Genomic DNA, 20774 nt, shown 5'->3' on the forward strand with positions numbered 1-20774 from the left:
CGCTCCGGGCGCGCCTCGCCAGTGCACGGCTCGGCAAGTTAAGTTGCGCGCGACCCCGCGCGTCCCGGCGCCCGCCCGGGGGTCCCCGCAGGCCGGGAGGGGGGCGGGGACCCCGGCAAGCGGCCGCCCCGCCCCCCACGGACGCTGAGCGCCGCCGCGCGGGCCCCCGGCGGGGAGCGCGGTCGGGGCGCCGGGGCTCTGCCGCACCCCGCACCCCGCGGACCGGCCGCGCGCGCCGCCTTCCCGCCGCCTCCAGCCGCCGCGGGCCCGGGCTGGGGGCTCCTCGGCGCCCGCCGGCCCTCCACGGCCGCCCCGCCGGCGCCGCGCCCCGCGCCCCGCGCCCCGCGCCCCGCGCGCCCCCCACGGCCACCTACCGTGCGCGCCCAGCGACTCCGGGCTGGCCAGCCGCCCCGGCCGGGGAGGGGGAGGGCCCGCGCGCGGACACGCCCCCTGACGTCACGGCGCCGCGGCCCCGCCCCGCCGCGGCCCCGCCCCCCGCCGCGCCCCGCCCCGGAAGTCCTGGTCGGCGGGGCCGTGTGTGCGGGAGCCGCTCCGCCCGCCTGTGAGCAGCGAAGTGCCGCGGCCGCCGGGACGCGGCGTGGAGACGAGACGCTGGGCCGAGGGCCTCGGGCTGCCGCGTGTGCCCCGCGGGGTCGGGGGAGGGCCGCGCGCGCAGACAGCGGGGCTTCTCCAGAAAGGGGCGCTTCGGCCCCGCCCGGCCCCGCCCGGCCCCGCCCGGCCCCGGCCCCAGCACATTCTGCAGCACCTGGAGACACATCTGGGGCACGAGGCTGTCCGACTGTGTCTCCAGGGAACGGGCCACAGAGGCTCCTGAACGTCGTGCCATGACGCAGCCCCCGCCCCGCCTCAAGGTCGGTTGTGCTGAGGTTGAGAAACCTCCACATACAAGAGTGACAAAGCTCCAGGCTGACAGGCCTCAAGGTGTTTAACCTCTCTGTGCCTCCGTTTCTCTGTCTGTGAAATGGGTGTGTAATACAGCCATTATGTGCATATGCACTGAAGGAAGGGGATGAAAGGGATGCGGGCTTACTTTTCATTGGGAACCTTTGTTCTTTGTTTTTATTTTTTTTAAAGATTTTATTTATTTATTCATGAGAGACCGAGAGAGAGGCAGAGACACAGGCAGAGGGAGAAGCAGGCTCCCTGCAGGGAGCCCGACGCGGGACTCGATCTCAGGACCCGGGGATCACGACCTCAGCCAAAGGCAGAGGCTCAACCACTGAGCCACCCAGGCTTCTATGTTTGTTTGTATGTTTTTATACATTTCCGTAATAATTGCAACCATAACAGCAGACACACGCGCACACACACACTAAGTAGGAAACGTTTATCTAAACATTTCTATATTTACGTATTTAAACTACTAAAAGCCTGTGTGATAGGTCTATTGTCATCCCCACCTCACAGATAAGAAAACCAAGGTGTACAAGATATTTAGTAATTTGCCCATGGCTAGCCATGCGTTCATTCATAGCTCTTCACTAATTCATTCATGGATCCAGTAAAGAATGCCTCCCCATGTAGAACGTGTTGGGACTGACACTGTGAAATCCCCCGTCTCCATGAAGCCGGCTATTACTGAAAAACACATATTAGAGGTTTTGTATGACTAACTGCATAGTAACTCTGCTGGGTGCCTTATAAGGCCCCTTTGTGGGTGGAGAGATGGAGATCAAGAGAAGAGATCTGAATGGGGATCATTTGTTTTGTCGCATTCTAGCTAGCAACAGCATCTCCTGAATGCCTTGTGCCAGGCACCGGGATTCAGCAGGTGACAGGAGGACAAGACCCCTGCATCCAACCAGACCCTTCAACAAGCATGCACGATAAAGCAGGCACCTCTTATGGGGAAGAGAAAACAGGGGATTAACTGGGACCAGGGAGGGAGGGCCAGGAGTGTTTACACTAAGGCCTGAAGCATGGAAGCCTGTGTGAATCACAGGGATCAGCAGGTGAGAGGTCCAGCAGGAGGCACTTTTCAGATGCAGACTGGTGTGCAGTGCAGTGGATGGGATGCGGGGCAAGGGAGAGATAGGAGGTCAGAGGGGTCTGCAGGGTCTGGATGCTACAGGGCTTCAACAACTGTGCAAAGGAGTCAGGACTTCATCTTACAGCATGGAGAGACACGGAAGGTGTTCCGCTGGGGAAGGACGTGGTTAGCTTTGCTTTCTGCAAAGACCCACTGGCTACTCTGTGGAGCAGGACAGGCAGGAAAGATGATTTGGAGGCTGTTGAAGTCCTCTGGAGGAGGCAGCCAACCCCAGGCAGGGCCAGTGGCATGGAGGGAGTGTTCACGTTCCAGAGATGTCTGGAAGACAGAATTAGCAGATCTCAGTTGCAGGGCTAAAGGGGGCCAGAAGATCTGGTTTCTAGGTTGGACCTTCCCCTATCAGCCCTCTAACTCAGCAAACCCCTCCAGGTCTCGAGCTGGCTGTCTCCTCCTTGAGGAAGCCTACCTGCCCCCAGGAGATCCTGATGAGATGGACACCAGACCACACCACCCAGGAATTTGATGTGACTTTTGCAAGCAAATGAAAGATCCCGGCCTGTCTGCCCCACCAGTTTCTGAACAACCGGGTAGGGGCCTCTTCTGTCTTCTCCCCCAACCTGTTTCCCCAGCACTCAGGAGGCCCTCAGCCAATACTTGTCAGAAGCAGGAAGAATAAATGTGGCACAAAACACGTCGATTCTAAAACTCTTTCCAGCTCTGACGTTGGAGATGATGATGCTCATGATGATTCAGGGACTGACTGCGCTTTAGGCTCCTTATATTTGTGACAAATTGATCCTTTACTCCTCCCAACAACCTCATCACTCCCATTTTACAGATGAGGAAACAGAGGCTCCATCGGGTAATTTGTCTTGACCACAGGCAACAGCTTGTAAATGTCAGAGCTGAGATGTAGACTCAGCATGGTGGTAGAAGGAGTGGACAGGAAGGAAGCCTCTGCAGTGGGCAGGGAGGAACCTAAGATAGAGGACAGGTACTTTTCTTCCACTGGAAGGATGTATACCACTCCTGCCCTGGTACCCAAGCTTCACAAAGCACTCTGATATTAGGTATCTGATCCAGGTGCCTGGCTGTCATGGTAACGAGGCTCTAAAGAGATGCTCACTTCTCCAGAAGCTCCTCAGGACACCCTGCCTGACACAATGTCCCTTTGCCAAAAATTGGTTGCTATGTGTCTGTCAGCATCTGGTGCTGACTACAAGGGATCACACCTCTGGGTAGTCCTTCTACTCACTCCCCACCCTCCCCCACGCCGCACACATTGCTGACTTTTTTTTTTTTTTAAGATTTTATGTATTTATTCACGACAGACACAGAGAGAGAGGGAGGCAGAGACACAGGCAGAGGGAGAACCAGGCTCCATGCAGGGAGCCCGATGCGGGACTCGATCTCAGGACTCCAGGATCACGCCCTGGGCCGAAGGCAGGCACCAAACCGCTGAGCCACCCAGGCGTCCCGAAATTCAGATTTCAATGTTCACAAATAGTTTTCTTTTCTTTTTAATTTATTTATTTTATTCAGAGAGAGAGACTGAGAGGCAGAGACAGGCAGAGGGAGAAGCAGGCTCCATGCAGGGAGCCTGACGTGGGACTCAATCCCAGGTCTCCAGGATCACACCCTGGGCTGAAGGTGGCGCTAACCTCTGGGCCACTGGGACTGCCCACATTGCTGACTTTGTATCCATGCCCTGTTGCTCAAAAGATGGTAGTTTACCTCCTGTTGCCCTGGATGGGAGAGAACACTCCATAACCAAGGTGCTTTGTCTTCCCAAAGGCCTCTGACTCAGAGATTCATGAGCTGGGATCTAATGTTGAAACATGATGACATCCCAGCTGGCACTGCGTTTGGAAGCCAGCATTTAGGGCAAAGCTCCTGCAGAGTCAAAACAAGCCCTGAGAAACTCCAAGAAAGCTGTGGACATGATACCCACATGGCCAAGTCCGGCTCCACTGGTCGCCTCCAGCACTGTGCCCATCAACATTTCTGCTGTTGAGCAACCTGAGAAAGTAAAACTCTAAGTTTCAGTCTCAAGGCAGAAAATAGGGCTTATCTTTAAGCTCTGAAATTCTGTTCCTGGTGGTGAGAAGCTCACATCTTGTTGGAAGTAGGACCCACAGCAGAGGAAACAGGTCCCTAACTCTTATGTCACACTCCCTCCCAGTCTTTTTACATGTACCGGTCTTTGACTTGCTTGTACTTTGTATTTGCTCTGATTTTTAATACATGTTGTGTTTATTCATAAATTTGTTAACAAAAGCTAAATAGGGCGCCTGGGTGGTTCAGTCGGTTAAGTGCCTGCCTTAGGCTCAGGTCATGATCCCAGGGTACTGGGATTGAGCCCCTCCCCCATCGGGCTCCCCACACAGCGAGGAATCTGCTTCTTCCTCTCCCTCAGCCCCTATCTTCCTCTTTACCGCCTTTGTTCATGCTTGCTCTCTTTCTCAAATAAATAAATAAAATCTTTTTTTTAAAAAAGGTAAATGAATGTAAGGAGATAATGATAAATCAAATATAAAATAATCACTTTGTTATTTCCTTCCTAGTCTTTATTGGTTGGTTTTGCCAAATGTCTATCTCATGTTTTTGCACTAACATTCACATTGTTTTCAAGAAAGAAAAAAAAAAAAAAACATGAGAAAATGAGGGCAATGACACCTTTCTTTGAGTTAAAGCAATTTGGAAAATCTAGATCATGAATGCACGCAAGTTTTACCACAAATTGAACCAATGGATTTCTGTTAATTGTGCCTTTTATAGGACTCATAAGATGGATACACTGAAAACAAAACAAAACACCTGCTATGACCAAAATAGTTCTTTCAAGAAGTACGAAATACAAATTCTCGGTGATCAGAGAGCAGTTGTGCTATATCTGAATAGAGAATGTTTCTCTTTTCCTTTCTCTTTCTCATCAAATCATGTGTCTTTTGGTCACTGAAGCCTCAGAGTTGACTTTGTATGGCCCATGTGACTGGAAAGCTTGACTCCACTGTAGTAGAATTTTAGAGCTGCACCCACCAACCTTGGGAATTGAGGATGGGAGTCTATGTAGCTTGACTTGGGAGTCAAAGAATCATGGAAGCTCAGAGATGACTTGCAGAATCTTGGAGCATCTTGGAAGTAGGGAACCATGGAATCCCAAGGTCAGATAGAATCTTGGGGCTAGTTGGACTTTCGAGCTGCCCCTGTGGAGACAGGAGGAAGAAGTCCCAGGGAACTGAAGCAATTTGCCCAACACTTCGCAGCTTCTAACAGTAAGGCAGGACAAACACCCACAACCACAGATTCCTGCCTGGGAATCCTGTCTTCTAGTCCAAGACAGGACAACCTGTCTTCAAACGCAAGACACTGGTTGTTTTGAAGGGTGGAGGTGTGGAGAACGAGAGGGAGAGGGAGACTGCATGCCCCAGAGTGCAAGACCCTCTGAGTCAGGTGGTGCCTCAACTTTTACGGTCAGCAAAACCACAGAGTGGGGTGTCATGAGGCCCCACATTTCTTTCCAGCTTCATCTCCTGCCACGTTCTGCAACTTCTTCCCATCCCCTGCTTCTGCCCACACAACCACCAAGCTAATGCTCTCATGTCAATGAGCTTTGCTTGTCTCCACCACGGTTCTCTCAACCTCTGTGCCTTTCCCGTGGTGCTCCAGGCCTGCCAGGTACAGCTGTGAAAGTTGGGCATAGCACAAGGGTATCGCATTCAAACTGCAGCCATCACAGATTTATACCAATAAATTCTGGCAAATGGTAGTCAAATGTCTTGAGGACGAAGCATCTTTTGATCCTCTGTACAAAGGTGCCATGTGGGGTAGTAACGTCCCTGCTGTTTCTTCTGTCTAGAATGTTAACTTTCCTATTTTCCCCACCAAGCAAACTCCTATCCCATCCCTCAACGCCTCCCTTCCTCCATGACAATACCTCTCCGAGGCTTCCTACGCAGATTAAAGGTTAATAACATCAATCAATAATAACTGTAGATATGGGAGTCGATATCACCCGGTGCAGGTTTCCGAAGAGCAGAGCATGTACCACTTGTAGTAGGAGACATGATTCTTAGTGGAACCTGGACCCAGGATTAAATAACACTGCATCAGATACAAGAGAATAATGCTCTTTTCAATCTTCTTTGATTATATCAGAGAGAAAAATATGTTTGGAGCAAGCATGTCTTTCATATCTCTCTCCAACACTTGCTAATCACCCATTTTATCAAAGAGCACACAGGTTATAGCCTTAGAGTCTTCGGCAGGTGGTGGTGTCTATTCGATACTTGGCCTTCCTAAAATTGTATTTACACAATTGGTTTCTATCTATGGCATATGACACTGGTTTTCCACTTCCCGTAGTGTTATGAAGCTTTACTGACAAACGAATGCCTCCGAGCACAAAATAGAAGGCCTATTTAAAATATATATATTAAGTAAATAACAAAACAGGTGTTAAGCCAAGAAGGTAAAAAATCATGAGCGAGCACAAAGGAGTAGAGTTTGAAAACAAAGATTTGTTTAAGAGCGCATGCAGGCTCAGCAGCCAGCCTGCATGCCTGGGTTCAAATTTTGATGGGCTGTGTGACCTTGGGCAAGTCACTTCTCCCCTCTCCGAGTCTCCATTTCCTCACCTGTTAAATGGGAATGATTATAATGTCAGCTTCCTAAAGTAGTCCAAAAGATACACTAAGTGATTGTGTGTAAAGAACTTTGCCGTGCTTGCTGTTTTTGTTACCAGTATACATAATTATTAAGACTAAGGATGAGGTGCCTGGGAGGCTCAGTGGGTGGAGTTTCTGATTCTTGATTTAAGCTCAGGTCATGATCCCAGGGTCCTGGGGTTGAGTGCTGTGTCTGGCTCCACACTCAGTGGGGAGTCTGCTTGGGATTCCCACCTTCTCCTTCTACCCTTCCCCCTTGGTCACATGTTTTTGTGGACACGCACGCTCACACACTCTCTCTCTCTCTCAAATAAATAAATGAATCTTAAGAAAAAAAAAAAAAGACAAGACTGAGGAAGTCACATGGTGGCAATGATGGGGGACCCCAAAGCTCACATCTATACACAGATCCAGGAGACATTTTGGCTTTAGGAACTTTTATTTGCACAGGAAAGACAGGGAAACTGAGTCTGAGGGAGGGGTGTAATGAGTGAGAAGAAGAGCAAGGTATGGATTCACTTGGGAGGCTCAGCAGCCAGGACCGGGAAGCAGCCCTCACGGTGCCACTGCCTGTCACGCAGGCGACGTACTGCCTGCATCTGCGGCTGGAAGGCCCCCCACTCGTTCCAATGCCGGAAGTCACCTGGCTCCAGGAGATATTGGTACCCACGGTAGCCGGGATATTGATAGCCGACCCAGCTGGGAAGGAAGCAAGAAGGTCAGGGTGGAGACAGCCAGCCTCACTGCCTGGCACCCGGACCCCAGGCCGGACCAGCCAGTTCTCCACCCATCCCTGCCATCTGCTCTTTATCCCTCATGGGCTTGGATCACAGGAAGCAGGTGCAGCTCCTCTGCCCTGGCTTTGTCCCTTCCTGGGGCTTCCTACCGGCTTTAGCCAGTGACTCCGTCTCTCTAGAAAACCTTGGTTTCTCCTTCTAGAAAGTGCGAGTGGTCACTACGACTGGTTTGGTCCAGGCCAAATGGGAAAATGTTCCAGAAGTGCTTGCTGAGTATATGATGTATGTGCCTGGTAGTGAAACCGAAGCACATCCCACTGACGGTGGTGGCTTGGGGCTCACGGAACAAGATCAAAGGGATGAAGACAAGCTGTGGGGACTGGTCAGCAATGAGGCAGAGAAGAAGGAGGAGCCTCTTTTCAAATAATGGTTTCCTTTGTATGTAAGTGAATTTACGTGTAGTGATTGGGAACGCACATTCTGGTGCCAGCAACACCTGGGTTCAGATCGTAGCTCTGCCGCTTACTGGCTATGAGAATCCAAGTTGATGACTTACCAGGACTTCAGCTTGTTGTCTTGGCAATGATGCTAATGCACCTACCTCATAGGTTTGTTACAAAGATCCCGTAAGCTATTCACTGAGAATGAATTAGCACAGTGCTTGGTACATGGTTATCATCAATGAATCATTTCTGACTTCTGCCATTTTCCTTGTGCTGGGAGGGTCTGTCCAGGCCTCTCCCACACCTCCTGCCCATCTTGCAGAGTCTGCTTTAAGTTCTAGACTCCTCAGATTAAACCACTGACCTGCCTTCCACTCCCGCATGCACAGCCAGTTCCCAGAAACCTCCCTTCCTCCTCTGACCTGTGATGTTGGACATCATCTCATGGGTATACATGGGCCTTGCTGCTGGGCTGAGTGAGCCCCCCTGAAGGCAAGAACTGAGCCTTATTCATCCCTGCCTCCTTAAAAAAAAAAAAAAAAGACAAGACTAAGGAAGTCGCATGCTGGCAATGATAGGGGGACCCCAGGGTTCTAGCACAGTGCCCGGCTCACAGGCGATGCTTAGAAATTTCAGGTGGCTTGCAGGGATGCAGGTTTCAGGGAAGAGGAAGAGCCAAGCAAAAATCCAGAACCCTGATGCTGTTGTAGGAAGTCAGAAAGAGTCCAGTTGAGAGACAGAAGCTCTATATTTGCCTAGAGGAGACCAGGAGTGTCGGGCACGGTAGTTCAGAGGCAGTGGGATGGATACATGGATACAGTGATCTCCTCAGGGCATCCAGTCCTCTATGGTCTCACAGAAATGAGGTCCCAGGGCTCTGTTTCAAAAGCTTCAAATCTGAAGAGTTTGGATAAGGGGCCCTTTTAGATCAAGGAACCTGGAGTGCCCATTGTGTAGATGGGAATGCTAAAATGTGCAGATGGGCTCGGGGCTCACCCGGCTTTCACAACACCTCAGTGACAGGTCAAGGCCCCTGCACTACCCAGGCTCGCCTCTCTGAAGTCATTCTGCTCATTTCCCCTGGAGGCTCTGGATGTCCCCGAACATGCTCTTTTCTTAGACGCATCTAGAGTCATCTACCTGCATCAGCTCTGCCTCTCTCACTTATTTCTCCAATCCCAAACTAGGTCTAGAAGGGTTTACTCTCTCCATCTTCCATCTTTTTAGAACCAATTGCCAAGTTTGTTTACATCAACATGTATATTCATCAAAGTACGAATCCCCTCTCCAGAGGAAGAAAGCTCTGTGGGTGGAGTCCCAGGGACCAGCCCTAGGAGAATTCAGGAGGGACTCTGCAGCCTTTCCCCCTGCACCCGATGCTATATCCTATAGGGAGGACAGCCTTTGAGTCTGTCTGTGCTTGAAGAAGAAACAGAAGCCCAGGGCCGGGCTGGAGGGGTGACTTACGTTCCGCTGGAGACCCTCACGCTGCCAACACGGTCACAGAAGCCGTAGACCCAAAGACTGGGCACATCGTCCTCCTGGATCTCCATGGTCTTGCCCTTGAAGTTGGCACCCTCAAACAGGCAGATCTTGTGCTCCTGGGAGTCCTGGGGAGGGAGAGACTGGCTCAGGCATGTGAAGTATGAACGGGCAAAGAGAAGTAACTGAGAGGGGGGCCCCTGGCTGCGGAGAGAGAGAGAGAGCTGGGGGTGCTCAGGCCACCGTGGGAATTGCCCGGGATTGCCACCGTCCAGCCTGTGAAAGGGGGATAACAGCCTTGATTTTAAGATGTTGTCCATACAGCATTCTTAGCACAACACCTGGCATATGACAAGTGCCACCAAAACATTAATTTTTGACTGTTATTGTTATGGCCCAAGATGCCATAACATAACAAGAGGCTCAGAGGGCTCAAGATGGTTGAGCAACATATATTGTCTTATCCTCACAAGGTACCTTTCTACAACATGCCTCTTCTCAGCTCCCACACACGCTTGAACCTGCCTGTTTGATGTTTGGGATGAGCACTGGGATTTGTGAAACCTCTCAGGAGGGTCTAACCTGCAGTCAGGAATTAGAAATGATCCACAAACAGAAGCAAGGAAGACACCGAAGTGTCTAGCTCTGACAACTGGGATAATGAGTCTCTAAAGCAGCAGGGGAGGCAGAAACCAGGCTTCACGTCTCTCATCTGTCCAGGGCTCCTAGCAGGGGCTGGGTCCCAGGGACATCTCACGAATCAATGAGCACCAGCGCCCAGTGCCCTTGGTCGTCACGCCTCCCTGCCTGCCATTCCTCCTCCTTGCTTGCCCCCCCGCCCGCATTCCCTTGCCTGCCATCACACCTGACACTTGCTCCTGCCCTCCCCATCAGTCCCCCAGCACCAGCTCAGGAGCCACTCACCATCTTGATAGGCCGGAAGGACATGAGCCTGTCACTGCGGTAGCTGCTCGACCACGTGTCCCAGCGCGGGTACTCGCCTTTCTCCAGGACGAACATCTCCCCTCGGAAGTTGGACTGCTCAAAGGCGACCCAGCTGGATGTGACAGCGATGGGTAGAATGACAAGGCAGGACCGGGAGAAGCAAAGGCCAGAAGGAGAGAAACCGTTAGCAGAAGCCCCCCAACACACACCCTTGCAAGGTAGCCCTGAGGCCAGTGAGTTTGATCCTAGGCTATGTTAACTTACTGGCTGTGTGACCAGGGGCAAGTGGCTTTACCTCTCTGAGGTTTGGTTTCTTCATCTAAAAATGCCTGTTTTCTGGCAGGTGGTGGAGGATTGTATGAGACAGTGTGTATCATTATGTGAGCGAAATGTTTCCCCAGTTGTGGGATGCACATGGTCTAAGTACTGAAAGAACCTGCAGTAAAATAGACATAAGAAGACATTTTATTTTAGCCCTGAGGACAGCTAGGACAATGTCTCCGTTGGATGCTAACGGACCTTTAACACTCACTAGTCTCTCTTTTCTGTAACAAGGCAACAACAGCTGCCCGCCCAGAGCCTGGAGCAGGCAACGGTGGGATAGCGCTATTTTGTGTTCGTTGTGTTCATTTTTTTTATGGATACCATTTTGTGTGTGTGTGTGTGTGTGTGTTCAAAGTTTATTTCAAGTCACAGAAAATATACAAACTAAGACAATAGAATGAACTGATTTTGTTCTGAGAGGTGATGTGAATCCTCCACTTGGCACCAATTTGGGTCATTCAAGGGTTAGGATGCAGAAGTCATCTTTTTGCAATGTTTCAACAAAGTTATGGAATTAGTGTCCCAATTTGTTGCCAGGTATTTTTGAAAACCTTTCAAGGGGGATCCCTGGGTGGCGCAGCGGTTTGGCGCCTGCCTTTGGCCCAGGGCGCGATCCTGGAGACCCGGGATCGAATCCCACGTCGGGCTCCCAGTGCATGGAGCCTGCTTCTCCCTCTGCCTGTGTCTCTGCCTCTCTCTCTCTCTCTCTCTCTCTCTCTCTCTCTCTGTATGACTATCATAGATAAAGAAAAAAAAAAAAGAAAGAAAACCTTTCAAGGTGTTCCAGTGGATTTCTGTATTTGTTCCTTTAAGATTAGGATATTCTGCCTCTGCTCAGGAGGCAGCATGGCAATCTTACTTATTACTTATAGCAAGTGATGTTGCCTTCTCTTTGTGCCAGTGATGTAAAGGTTCTTGAAAATATATCTGGGTTCGAAAGGGTCATTTAAAATGAAATATGTTAAATAAATAATAGTCCTGGATGTACTAAGGGGACAGTTGATACAGGTGCTTGAATCAGGTTTGATAAGGACTGGCCTGGAATATGGAACTCACTCGGTAATTGCTATGGAGGCAGTGGGAGGGGACTGGGAGTAACACCTACCTCTCAGATACCTCTGAGAATGAAATGTGACTGCATTTGAAGCCGTTCAGTCCTCCAGGAGAACTGATTGCAAGTTTGAAGTCCAATGGGGCTTTTCCTGGCTTTCCCAGGGCAGCCTGGTTAAGGATGGGAAGTGAACTTGTGTTAAAGAGACCCCTGCTTCTGGGGGAGATTGATGAGAAGTTTAAGAGTAAGGGACCCCTTAGCCTTTGCTCTATATGTGTTCAGGAGTTCTCAGGAAACAAGAGGGACATTGACGTTAGTATTGTCTCTCTGGGATCTTTCTCAACCTAGAAGGAGATGGGGGTGGTGGTGTGTGTGGCAGGTGGAGGATGAGCTACCACCATGGATGGAGGCACAATGAGTCCTAGGAGCCTCAAGTCTTTGTCTGAGGAATGAGCCAACCCACTCTGGAGTGATAGTTGTGCTCCTAGAATAGAGGGGAATCTGCTTCAGCCCTGATTGATCTGGAGTAGATAAGGATGGATGGATGGATGGATGGATGGATGGATGGATGGATGGATGGATAGTTGGATGAGTGGATAGGGAGATGAATGGATGGATAGGTGGGTGGATAGGTAGGTAGATGGGTAAAAGGGCAGATGACTTGGTGGATGGATGGGTGGGTGGGTGGATGGATGGATGGATGGATGGATGGATGGATGGATGGATGGATGGGAAGGGAGCCTTGGAAGATGGTTCTTGTAGGAGTTAAGAGCATTGACTCTGTAAATAGACCTAAATTCTAATCTCAGTTCATCATTTATTTGCTGCTTGACTTCAGACAAGCCACTCAAGCTCGTTAAGCCTCAGGAGAAGAGAGGAAAGATTGCATCTACCTTGTCAGGAGATTATGAGGGTCTAAAAAGGAATGTGCAGAGCAAATCCAGCGCAGAGAAAATGCAATGAATACTATCTTTTATGGTTGGAAAGGGAGGAAAGCTGCTGGGGGTCTGAGCTTATGGAAGGATAGATATTGAAGTGGTTTGGCCACCCTGTCTATCTTCCCCCAAACTTCCCCTGTCATAGCTCTGGGAATTATAACACCCAGTGAGGATCTATTATAAGACTGAGGAACTGTAAGTATTTATTTCAATATCTTTTCTCATCTCCTCACTGGAGCCTTATGTGCAAGTAGAGAAAGAGGGCAGGGATATTAAGTTACAGATATGGAAACTGAGGCTCAGAGGGCTTAAGTCACCAGCTATGGTCCCGGGATGGTGTCAGGTATCAGGTTTCAGGGTGAAGGTTCCTAAGTTTCAGGTAGGCATGCCCTGCCTCTCTCCCCACCCCTGTACCAAGGGCACCCTGCTCCTCTCTTTCCCCTGCCCACTTCATCCTCTCCATCCTTTTTCCACCACGGTCTCTCCTATAGCCCTATGGGGCCTGACACAGACCCAGGGCCCTGGACCACAGCCCCTTTCTCTCCCCATTGGGCGCAGCCCCAGAGCACACACCACACACCAAAGACCAGCTGCATCTTTGTTGGAGGAGAAATACTCTGGGTTTGAGTCACTGTCACCAAAAAAAGCCTGAAAACCCAAATTGGCCACATCCGCAGCTTCTGTTCCCAGCTGGGCTTTGGGGCTGAGGGTGGGGCTGAGGCTGTGTTGACCACACCAGGGGTGGGGGTGGGAGCAGGAGGTAGAAGTGCACTCCTCCCCACCACCTACCCAGGATCAGGGTGACTTGGCTGAACTCATGGGGCAGTGGAGAGGGTAAGCAATGGTCACTGTCACCTGCTATGTTGGGGCACTCACACAGTGCCAGGCCCACGCCGCATCATCTCCTTCAGGCCTCAGCATAGTCCAGTGAAGGGGAGTGGGGACCATGACTCTCCCCATTTCAGAGTTGGGAAAGTGAGTCTCATGATGCTGGGCATACAAGCTGACCATACGCCTTGGGGGATTTGGGGCTGGTGAGACAAAAGGCAAAGGGGCCTTGTGGGTCTTGTCCTGCGCCCTGACCTCAGCCCACAGGGGTTGGAGCTGGTATGGCCACTATGAATGTCTTATAGGGTTGCTTGATACCCAGGAGAGCGGGTAGCTAGTGGACACTCGGCCCTCTGGTCAAGAGAAAAAGCATTTCTCCCCCCAGAATTATGACTTTCTGTGAGTGTGACCTTATGCTGATCAAATCACCTCTCTGAACCTCAGTTTCTTTATCTGCAAAATGGGAAGGGGAATAATACCTTCCTCCCAAGTTTGAAATAAGGACTAGAAATATGTGTGTCCGATAGCCAAACTGTGGAAGGAGCCTCGGTGTCCAACGAAAGATGAATGGATAAAGAAGATGTGGTTTATGTATACAATGGAATATTACTCAGCTATTAGAAATGACAAATACCCACCATTTGCTTCAACGTGGATGGACCTGGAGGGTATTATGCTGAGTGAAGTAAGTCAGTCGGAGAAGGACAAACATTATATGGTCTCATTCATTTGGGGAATATAAATAATAGTGAAAGGGAATATAAGGGAAGGGAGAAGAAATGTGTGGGAAATATCAGAAAGGGAGACAGAACGTAAAGACTGCTAACTCTGGGAAACGAACTAGGGGTGGTGGAAGGGGAGGAGGGCGGGGGGTGGGAGTGAATGGGTGACGGGCACTGGGGGTTATTCTGTATGTTAGTAAATTGAACACCAATAAAAAATAAATAAAAAAAAAAAAGAAATATGTGTGTCTCTGCTAGCATGCTGGCAGGCATAGAGCAGGTGCCCCGTAAATGCAGCTATTATGTTTCCTTATTATTATTTTATCACAGTGCTAGGAATGTCCTCCCTCGTCCCACACTCACGGTCCCGAGGTGACAATGAGGCTGCGCACTCGGTCAAAGCCACGGTCTCCCAGGTTCAAGCACTCCCCAGAGAATTCCACACGACGGCCCTGGAAGTTCTCCTGCTCGAAGACCACCAGCTGCAGGAGAGAACCCCCATCCCAGGGGGAAAGGGGTGCAGAATGAGGGGGGCAGTATACCTCCCATCTGGAGATGCTCCAGGCCAAAACCTCATTAAATACCTATATAAATAAAAGCAGGCCTGCACAGATCATATGAGAGTGGGCCATGAGCCAAATTCTGTGGAACAATCCTGTCCCCCCTTCCTTCTACTTCTGAATTTAGTATCTGCACAATCATTAGGCTCCTATGGATTTCTTTCTTTCCTCTGTGCTGTTCCTTCTGCCTGGAATGCTTTCCCCACCATACAACCTCATCCTGGAGTTCATGTTCCCTGTCCTGCTCTAGGCTCAGATGTCACCTCCTCCAGGAAGTCTTCCCTGATGTTCTGCCCCATGTGGGCTTGGTCGAGTGCTCCTGCACTGTTCTCAGCCCATTATTGGCACAAGCAATACAGTCACTGCTGCTTTGCTTTCAAGTGCCCCCTTCTCTCCCTTGATTCAGCCTCCAAGGACCAAGGGTTTCCCCAGGGCGGGGTGTGGGGTTGATCTAATTCTGTACCTCAGCCTCAGTACCTGCCACAGAGCTGATGCTCAGAAAATGCTTGCCCATCCACCTGCCTCCACGTAGGAGCCTCTGCATTGGACTTGGGCTAATCCCTCACCTCACTGAGCCTCCAGCAGTTTGGTTTTTCATTTGCAAATGTCTTCCTTCTCCAGGCCTGTTTCCCCAGCTATACCAGGAGGAGGTTCCCATACTCTTGACCCAGCCCTTTCACTCCTATGCTTGTCCTCCCAAGAGAAACTCTGGTATGTGGACCCCAAGAGATGAAGAGAAGGCCCATCCTGGCCACAGTGTGCACCAGAGCAAAGCTAGCAGCTGCCCTGATGGTCCTCAGGAGTGACGGTCCCCACTCTGAAATATCAGACAGCTGCCAAAATGAGGGACCCACAGCAACACACAGCAGTGCTGATGACTCTTAGGGATCTCAGAGTGGGTGACAAGAAAAGATATAAACCCAGAATAATTGCCCAGAGCGTTTTCCAATGAGTTAAAAACACATAAAACATAAAGAAAGGAATTTCTTTTAAAGGAATAAGGGGTAAAAATGCATGCAGGCCGATGGTGGGCAGGGGTGACATTGTCAGGTGCCTTGAGTAGGGGAGAAGGTTGATGGGCTCATGAGGGATACTTTAGAGGGAGAGGATTTTACTGGGTTCTGGTTCTTAATTGAGGTGGGGCAGAGTTTGCAGGCATTGCTGCATTATTAAAAGTTAAATAAAAAGGAACGATTAATGAAGCAACTGCATGACAAAAGCCGACCAAGCGAGGAGGAGCGTGTGAGCGCATGCCGTGAACCTGGCAATGTGAAATGACCCCAGTTCCGCGTACCGGTTTGAGACCAAACCAACCCCAAGCCAAGAGGGCTGGAGAAGCTCTTTCAGTCCTCACTGCTTTGAAGAATTTTCAAAAAGGTCTGAGGCCACCTGCTGCTCCTAGAGTACCTCCTGGGGGCTGGTGATTTCTGGTAAAGGGAGGAGGAGGAGGAAGGGAAGGGCAAGGGAGGAGAGAGGGGAGGAGCTGAGAGGATGTGCAGGGGTGGAGCCCAGCCCCCGCACCTCAGGGTGCTTACCTTGTAGCTGCCGGGAGGCAGGTCCCCGGCTTTGGTCGTTGGCACCGTGGCTGGGGCCAGGGCAGGGCCGGGGCCGGGGGCAGGTCCTGCGGCCGGGGTGCCCTTTCCCTTCCCATCAGGCCCCGGGTTCACTGCAGCCGTAGCTGAGGCCTTCACAGCCTGAGACATGGTCCCCACCTGCAAACCTCTGGAAAGAAACCTTTGGCCTAGGTCACTCAGGGATGGCACCCGCAAGCTGTCCCCCAGTCTCACATCTCGCCAGCCTTCCTTGAACTCATTGCTCTCTTGCTCTCTCTTTCTCTCTGGAAATTCTGGAGATCATGCATCTCTGATGTCCTTCCACCTGTCATGCCCTCCCTTCCACCCCCTATTCCCCTGCTGTGTCCTTCCTCTGCAACGAGAAGCTCTGCACACCGCTCTCCGCTCTCTGGGCTTCTCCGCCGGTGTGATAGCAATTGGCCCCGCCGCATTAACAGCACCCTGTCCCATTTGGGACTCAGGGTACCCCAGGCCTGTTACGCCCATGAATGAACGCTGATCCCATATGCAGTGCGTGCCATCGTATCCCCTCGGAGCTCAGAGAGGGGAGGTGACCGGCCCAGGAGCACACCGCCACTGGCCACTGCTAAGAGTTAGGACTCAGTTTCAACTTAGGCAGAGGATCCAGCCACAGGGTTATCATCGCTCTGCTGACTCGTGGTCCCCAGCGCTTGGCCCAGCAGCGTCTCCCGTAGGAGATTCTCCACTGACACCTGTTCAGCCAATGTTTGAATTCTGGTTCCTGACTCCTTCCTCAGTTGAGCTGCGGCCTGGGGCGTTGTCTGGGAACAGGCGTGTGGGTGCAGACACAGGCCTGGGACTGGGGCATGAAGGGGAGCCGAGAGGATGGATTCCGTGAGTGTGGGGGGCTCTGAAATAGGGACTGCACGGGCACTGGCCGGATCGGGCTCCGGTCAATGCCTCCGGTTCCTCATTGCTTCGGGGGCACAGGTGCCTTTGAGTGTTTGGGGAACGCCCTGTCCCGGGCTCCCTTTCATTTTGGAGGCAATTTCCGGGGATTTGAGGACCACCTGACAGTACAGATTAAAACCCTCTGGTCCAGCTGATTCCTGAACACTTTCTGTAAAAAAGGAGCCAGTCAGGGCAAGCAGCTCCCTCCCCCCGCCCCCCAAGGACTGCCCTCTCTGGGCAGGCCAGACATCTGGGCCACATCTGGGGCTTGCAGGCTCTTGCTTACCAACCCCCCCCCCCCCCCAACCCCCATGTCACTCTGTGAAGCAACATTCTCCTGAGCTGGCAGTTGGGCTTCTTCCTTCCTGGGGATGTTGCTCTTCTCTCTCTGTCTCTCTGTCTGTCTGTTTCTCCTCCCTCTCTGTTTATTTTTATCTCCTCTTTCTCCCTCTGCCTTTCTCTCTCTTTGGTTATGGGTCTCTCTGGCTCCCCCCTCTCTGCCTTCCCTGGGGCTCTCAGCAGCTGCGGAGTCCCCTCTTACCTGGGGACCTGCTACTTCCTGCTGAAGGACAGGCAGGCGGTCAGGCGGGCGGGTGGGCCGGTGCAGTGGGTGACTGGGGGCCGACCCCCCATTTTATAGTCTGGCAGACACCAGGGCCCATGGTCTGTGGCACAAAGCGGGAGCTGGCTCAGCAGGCTCTGGGCAGGGGGCGGCCCCCGGGGCCCTGATCTTGCCCTGGTTACTGTGGAGGACAGCACTTTCCATTGTGAGCCCAGCTCGCGCAGCAGAAAGCCTGGCCAGTTGCCACTTCACCTCATCCCAGGCCTGGCCCCTAGCCGGAGGCCTTTCTCTAGAACCCCAGCTGTGCCGGGCCCACGGGGTCCCTGCTGGCCACAGGTCCTGGGACAGAGGAAAGGAGAACCCCGGGGGGGGGGGGGATACTTGGGTGATAAGGAGCACAGCAGATGGGGAAAGCCTTTGTAAAGGCCGATGTGGGTATGATGTCAACAGCCCTACCTGCGGAGTGTTTGCTGCGTACCTACCACAGCGCTAGATGCACTCCCCACGCCGTCTTGGTCAAGCCCCAGGACAATCCACCTTATTTGGTACTATTTTCTTTTTTTTTTTAAAGATTTTATCTATTTATTCATGAGACACACAGAGAGAGGCAGAGACACAGGCAGAGGGAGAAGCAGGCTCCCTCTGGGGAGCCGATGTGGGGCTCAATGCCAGGACTCCGGGATCATGACCTGAGCCAAAGGCACACACTCAACTGCTGAGCCACCCAGGTGCCCCTATTTCATACTTTGAGTACCCATTTCACAGATGAGCCAAGCAAGCTCTCTGACAGAGAGGTCAGAGCCAGGAACCGCCCCCCAACAGGCTGGCTGGGGGGCCTGTATGCTTCATTCTCAGGCTCTCTGACTTTGGCTCTGGCCTGACTTTCTGCCTCCAGAATAGAAATCAGGATAGTAAGTGGGAGTGAGGGGAGGGCACTGTGCTCAGGTGAGTTGAATGTTCCAAGCCTGAGTCTTCTTCCTCTACCCACACTGGACCCAGATTCATCTCCTCCCCTTCCCTGACCTGCCTGTAGAACCTCTTCTCCATAATCTGACCCTGGGGACAGAGCTGGTGGCCAGGAACATGACTTCCTTGGGGGAAGCCCAGAGCCCTACCACTTCTTGTGCTCTGCTTTTTATTTATTTTTTATTTATTTTTTATTATTTATTTATTTTGTGTGTGCCTGTGTGTGTGTGTGTGTGTGTGTGTGCTCTGTTTGACCCCAACACAGGGTCTGGCACAGAGTGAACCTTCATTCAGTTTGAGGGGGACTAAATGGTTATGCCAGTGGCTCACAATGGAACCTGGGGTGCAGGGGGTGGTAGGGGAAGCAGGATGGGGGAAGAGAAGTAGGGTGACTGGCTGGGAAAAGTGGAGAATCACAGAGAAAGAGAGGAAGACAGAAATGCAGAGGAGCCATGGGGGAGACGGGCAGTGAAGAGGAAAAGACAGAGATAGAAGCCAAATAGAGCAATCAAAACTCAGAGCAGTGGAACACACACCAGGAGGCTTACCATCCAATTCCCTTCTTTCACAAGTGGGAGAAACTGAGGCCCGGTGGGAATAAGTGACTCCTACACGGTCACACAGTGTGAGCTCACAGTGAGCTGGGGGGGCCTGCAGGGCCAGGTCTGCAGTCTGGCTCCCCGGCCCCCAAGTGGTGGTGGCAGCACCGGTTCCTGCCTCTTCTGCGGGGGGTCCAGGGACCCGGCCCCCCACAGAGCCCAGCTCCCACCTTGAGATCACCATGGCCTGGGGCCAGCTCTGCTGTCTGTCTGCTTCTCCACCCCTAGCCAGCCTCCCCTCACTTCCCAGCCTCCCCCTCAGCCTTTCATCCTGGGCCAAGGCCCGGGAAGGGGGGCGGGAACCACAGGATGGGGCAGCCACTGGAAACTGGGCCAAGATGCCTGTGGCTAGGTGGGGGGGCACCCACAGGTCTGGGCTTCAAGGCCAGGCTGTCTGGGGCAGTTCCATGTCCCCCATGGCTATTGGCCACTTGCCAAGGGGTGGGGGCAGAGGTGGGGGCTGGCCCCCCATGCTGGGTGGCTACACCCTGAGCATTTTACTGACTTGGGTCCTGTAATCCTCACTATGAGGGGGTATCTCTGGGATGAGTTCCACTTGCAGATGAGGAAACCAAGACTAGTCCCTTTCTCTGCTCTCAGCCTTGTGCCTCATCCCCAAAATGGAATCGGGAGTCACATCTTTTTAACTCCTGAACCCAAGCTCTTGAAAACAACGCACTCCTGCTTTCATATGAAGAATTATTTAATAGTATTTTTTTCAGCTTTATGAGCACATACCGTTGTGTAAGTATAAGGTATACAAGGCATTGATTTGATACAATAATAAATTGCAAAACAATTACTACCGTCCTATTAGCTTCCACCTCCATTGGGTCACACAATTGCTGTTTCTTTTTTGTGGTTGAGAACACTGAAGATCTACTGTCTTAGCAACATTCAAATATATGATGTAGTGTTATTAGGTATAATGGCCATGCTGTGTGCTAGATCCCCAAACTTCCTAATCTGATAACTGGGAGTTTATCCCCTGTGAGCAACATCTCCCCATTTCCCCCACCCCCCAGCCCCTGGAACCTCATTTTACTCTCTGTTTCTGAGTTCGTCTTTCATAGATCTCATATATCAGCCATATAGGGTACTTGTCCTTCTCTGTATGACATGGTTAACTTAGCATAATTGCTCCCGAGGTCCACCTGTGTTACTGCAAATGGCGGAATTTTCTTTTTTCTCATGGCTAATATATATATATATATGCCTCCATTCATTATGGACACGAGGTTTGCCCCATATTTTGGCTATTGTGAATAACACTGCAAGAACCATGGAGTCGCAGATATCCTAAGGGTAATCATTTTTATTATTAGCAATGATGATGACAATGAAGAGGCACATAATGCTTTCTGCGTTTCAGGAGCTGTTCGGAACAGAAAGTGCTTTTCGTGTGTAATTCACGTTTACCCTCACAATACCCTAATCTCTTTGGCTAAGCCCT

At 51.5% G+C, this 20774-nt stretch overlaps 2 protein-coding genes across 3 annotated transcripts in view; both read right to left on the bottom strand.

The window, feature by feature from the left end:
- TPST2 (tyrosylprotein sulfotransferase 2) overlaps window positions 1-443 on the bottom strand; it is a 52280-nt gene extending 51837 nt beyond the window's left edge. The window contains exon 1 of one of the 2 annotated variants that reach the window (XM_038575513.1): window positions 375-443. The gene's annotated coding sequence lies outside the window, so the exon portion shown is untranslated. The remainder of the gene's footprint in view (window positions 1-374) is intronic. The other variant, XM_038575512.1, reaches the window with a different exon arrangement.
- A 6655-nt stretch (window positions 444-7098) lies between these two features.
- CRYBB1 (crystallin beta B1) lies at window positions 7099-17917 on the bottom strand. Its single transcript, XM_038575517.1, has 6 exons — window positions 17736-17917; window positions 16244-16430; window positions 14512-14630; window positions 10265-10397; window positions 9326-9468; window positions 7099-7377 (listed from the first exon to the last, which is right to left on the bottom strand). Exons 2-6 carry the CDS (start codon window positions 16409-16411, stop codon window positions 7194-7196), a joined length of 747 nt encoding a protein of 248 aa, XP_038431445.1. The 5' UTR covers window positions 16412-16430; window positions 17736-17917; the 3' UTR covers window positions 7099-7193.
- Window positions 17918-20774: the final 2857 nt, after the last annotated feature.

This window comes from Canis lupus, chromosome 26 (assembly GCF_011100685.1).
Source record: "Canis lupus familiaris isolate Mischka breed German Shepherd chromosome 26, alternate assembly UU_Cfam_GSD_1.0, whole genome shotgun sequence".
Lineage (NCBI taxonomy): Eukaryota > Metazoa > Chordata > Mammalia > Carnivora > Canidae > Canis > Canis lupus.

Bases quoted from the DNA above. Each gene is read 5' to 3' on its own strand.
- CRYBB1 (XM_038575517.1), bottom strand. From the start codon at position 16,411: ATGTCTCAGGCTGTGAAGGCCTCAGCTACGGCTGCAGTGAACCCGGGG. The intron at 9,469-10,264 runs GTGAGTGGCTCC...CTCCCTCCCCAG, and splicing joins CCTTCCGGCCTATCAAGATG to GACTCCCAGGAGCACAAGAT. The intron at 7,378-9,325 runs GTAAGTCACCCC...CTTCCTTCCCAG, and splicing joins GTGAGGGTCTCCAGCGGAAC to CTGGGTCGGCTATCAATATC.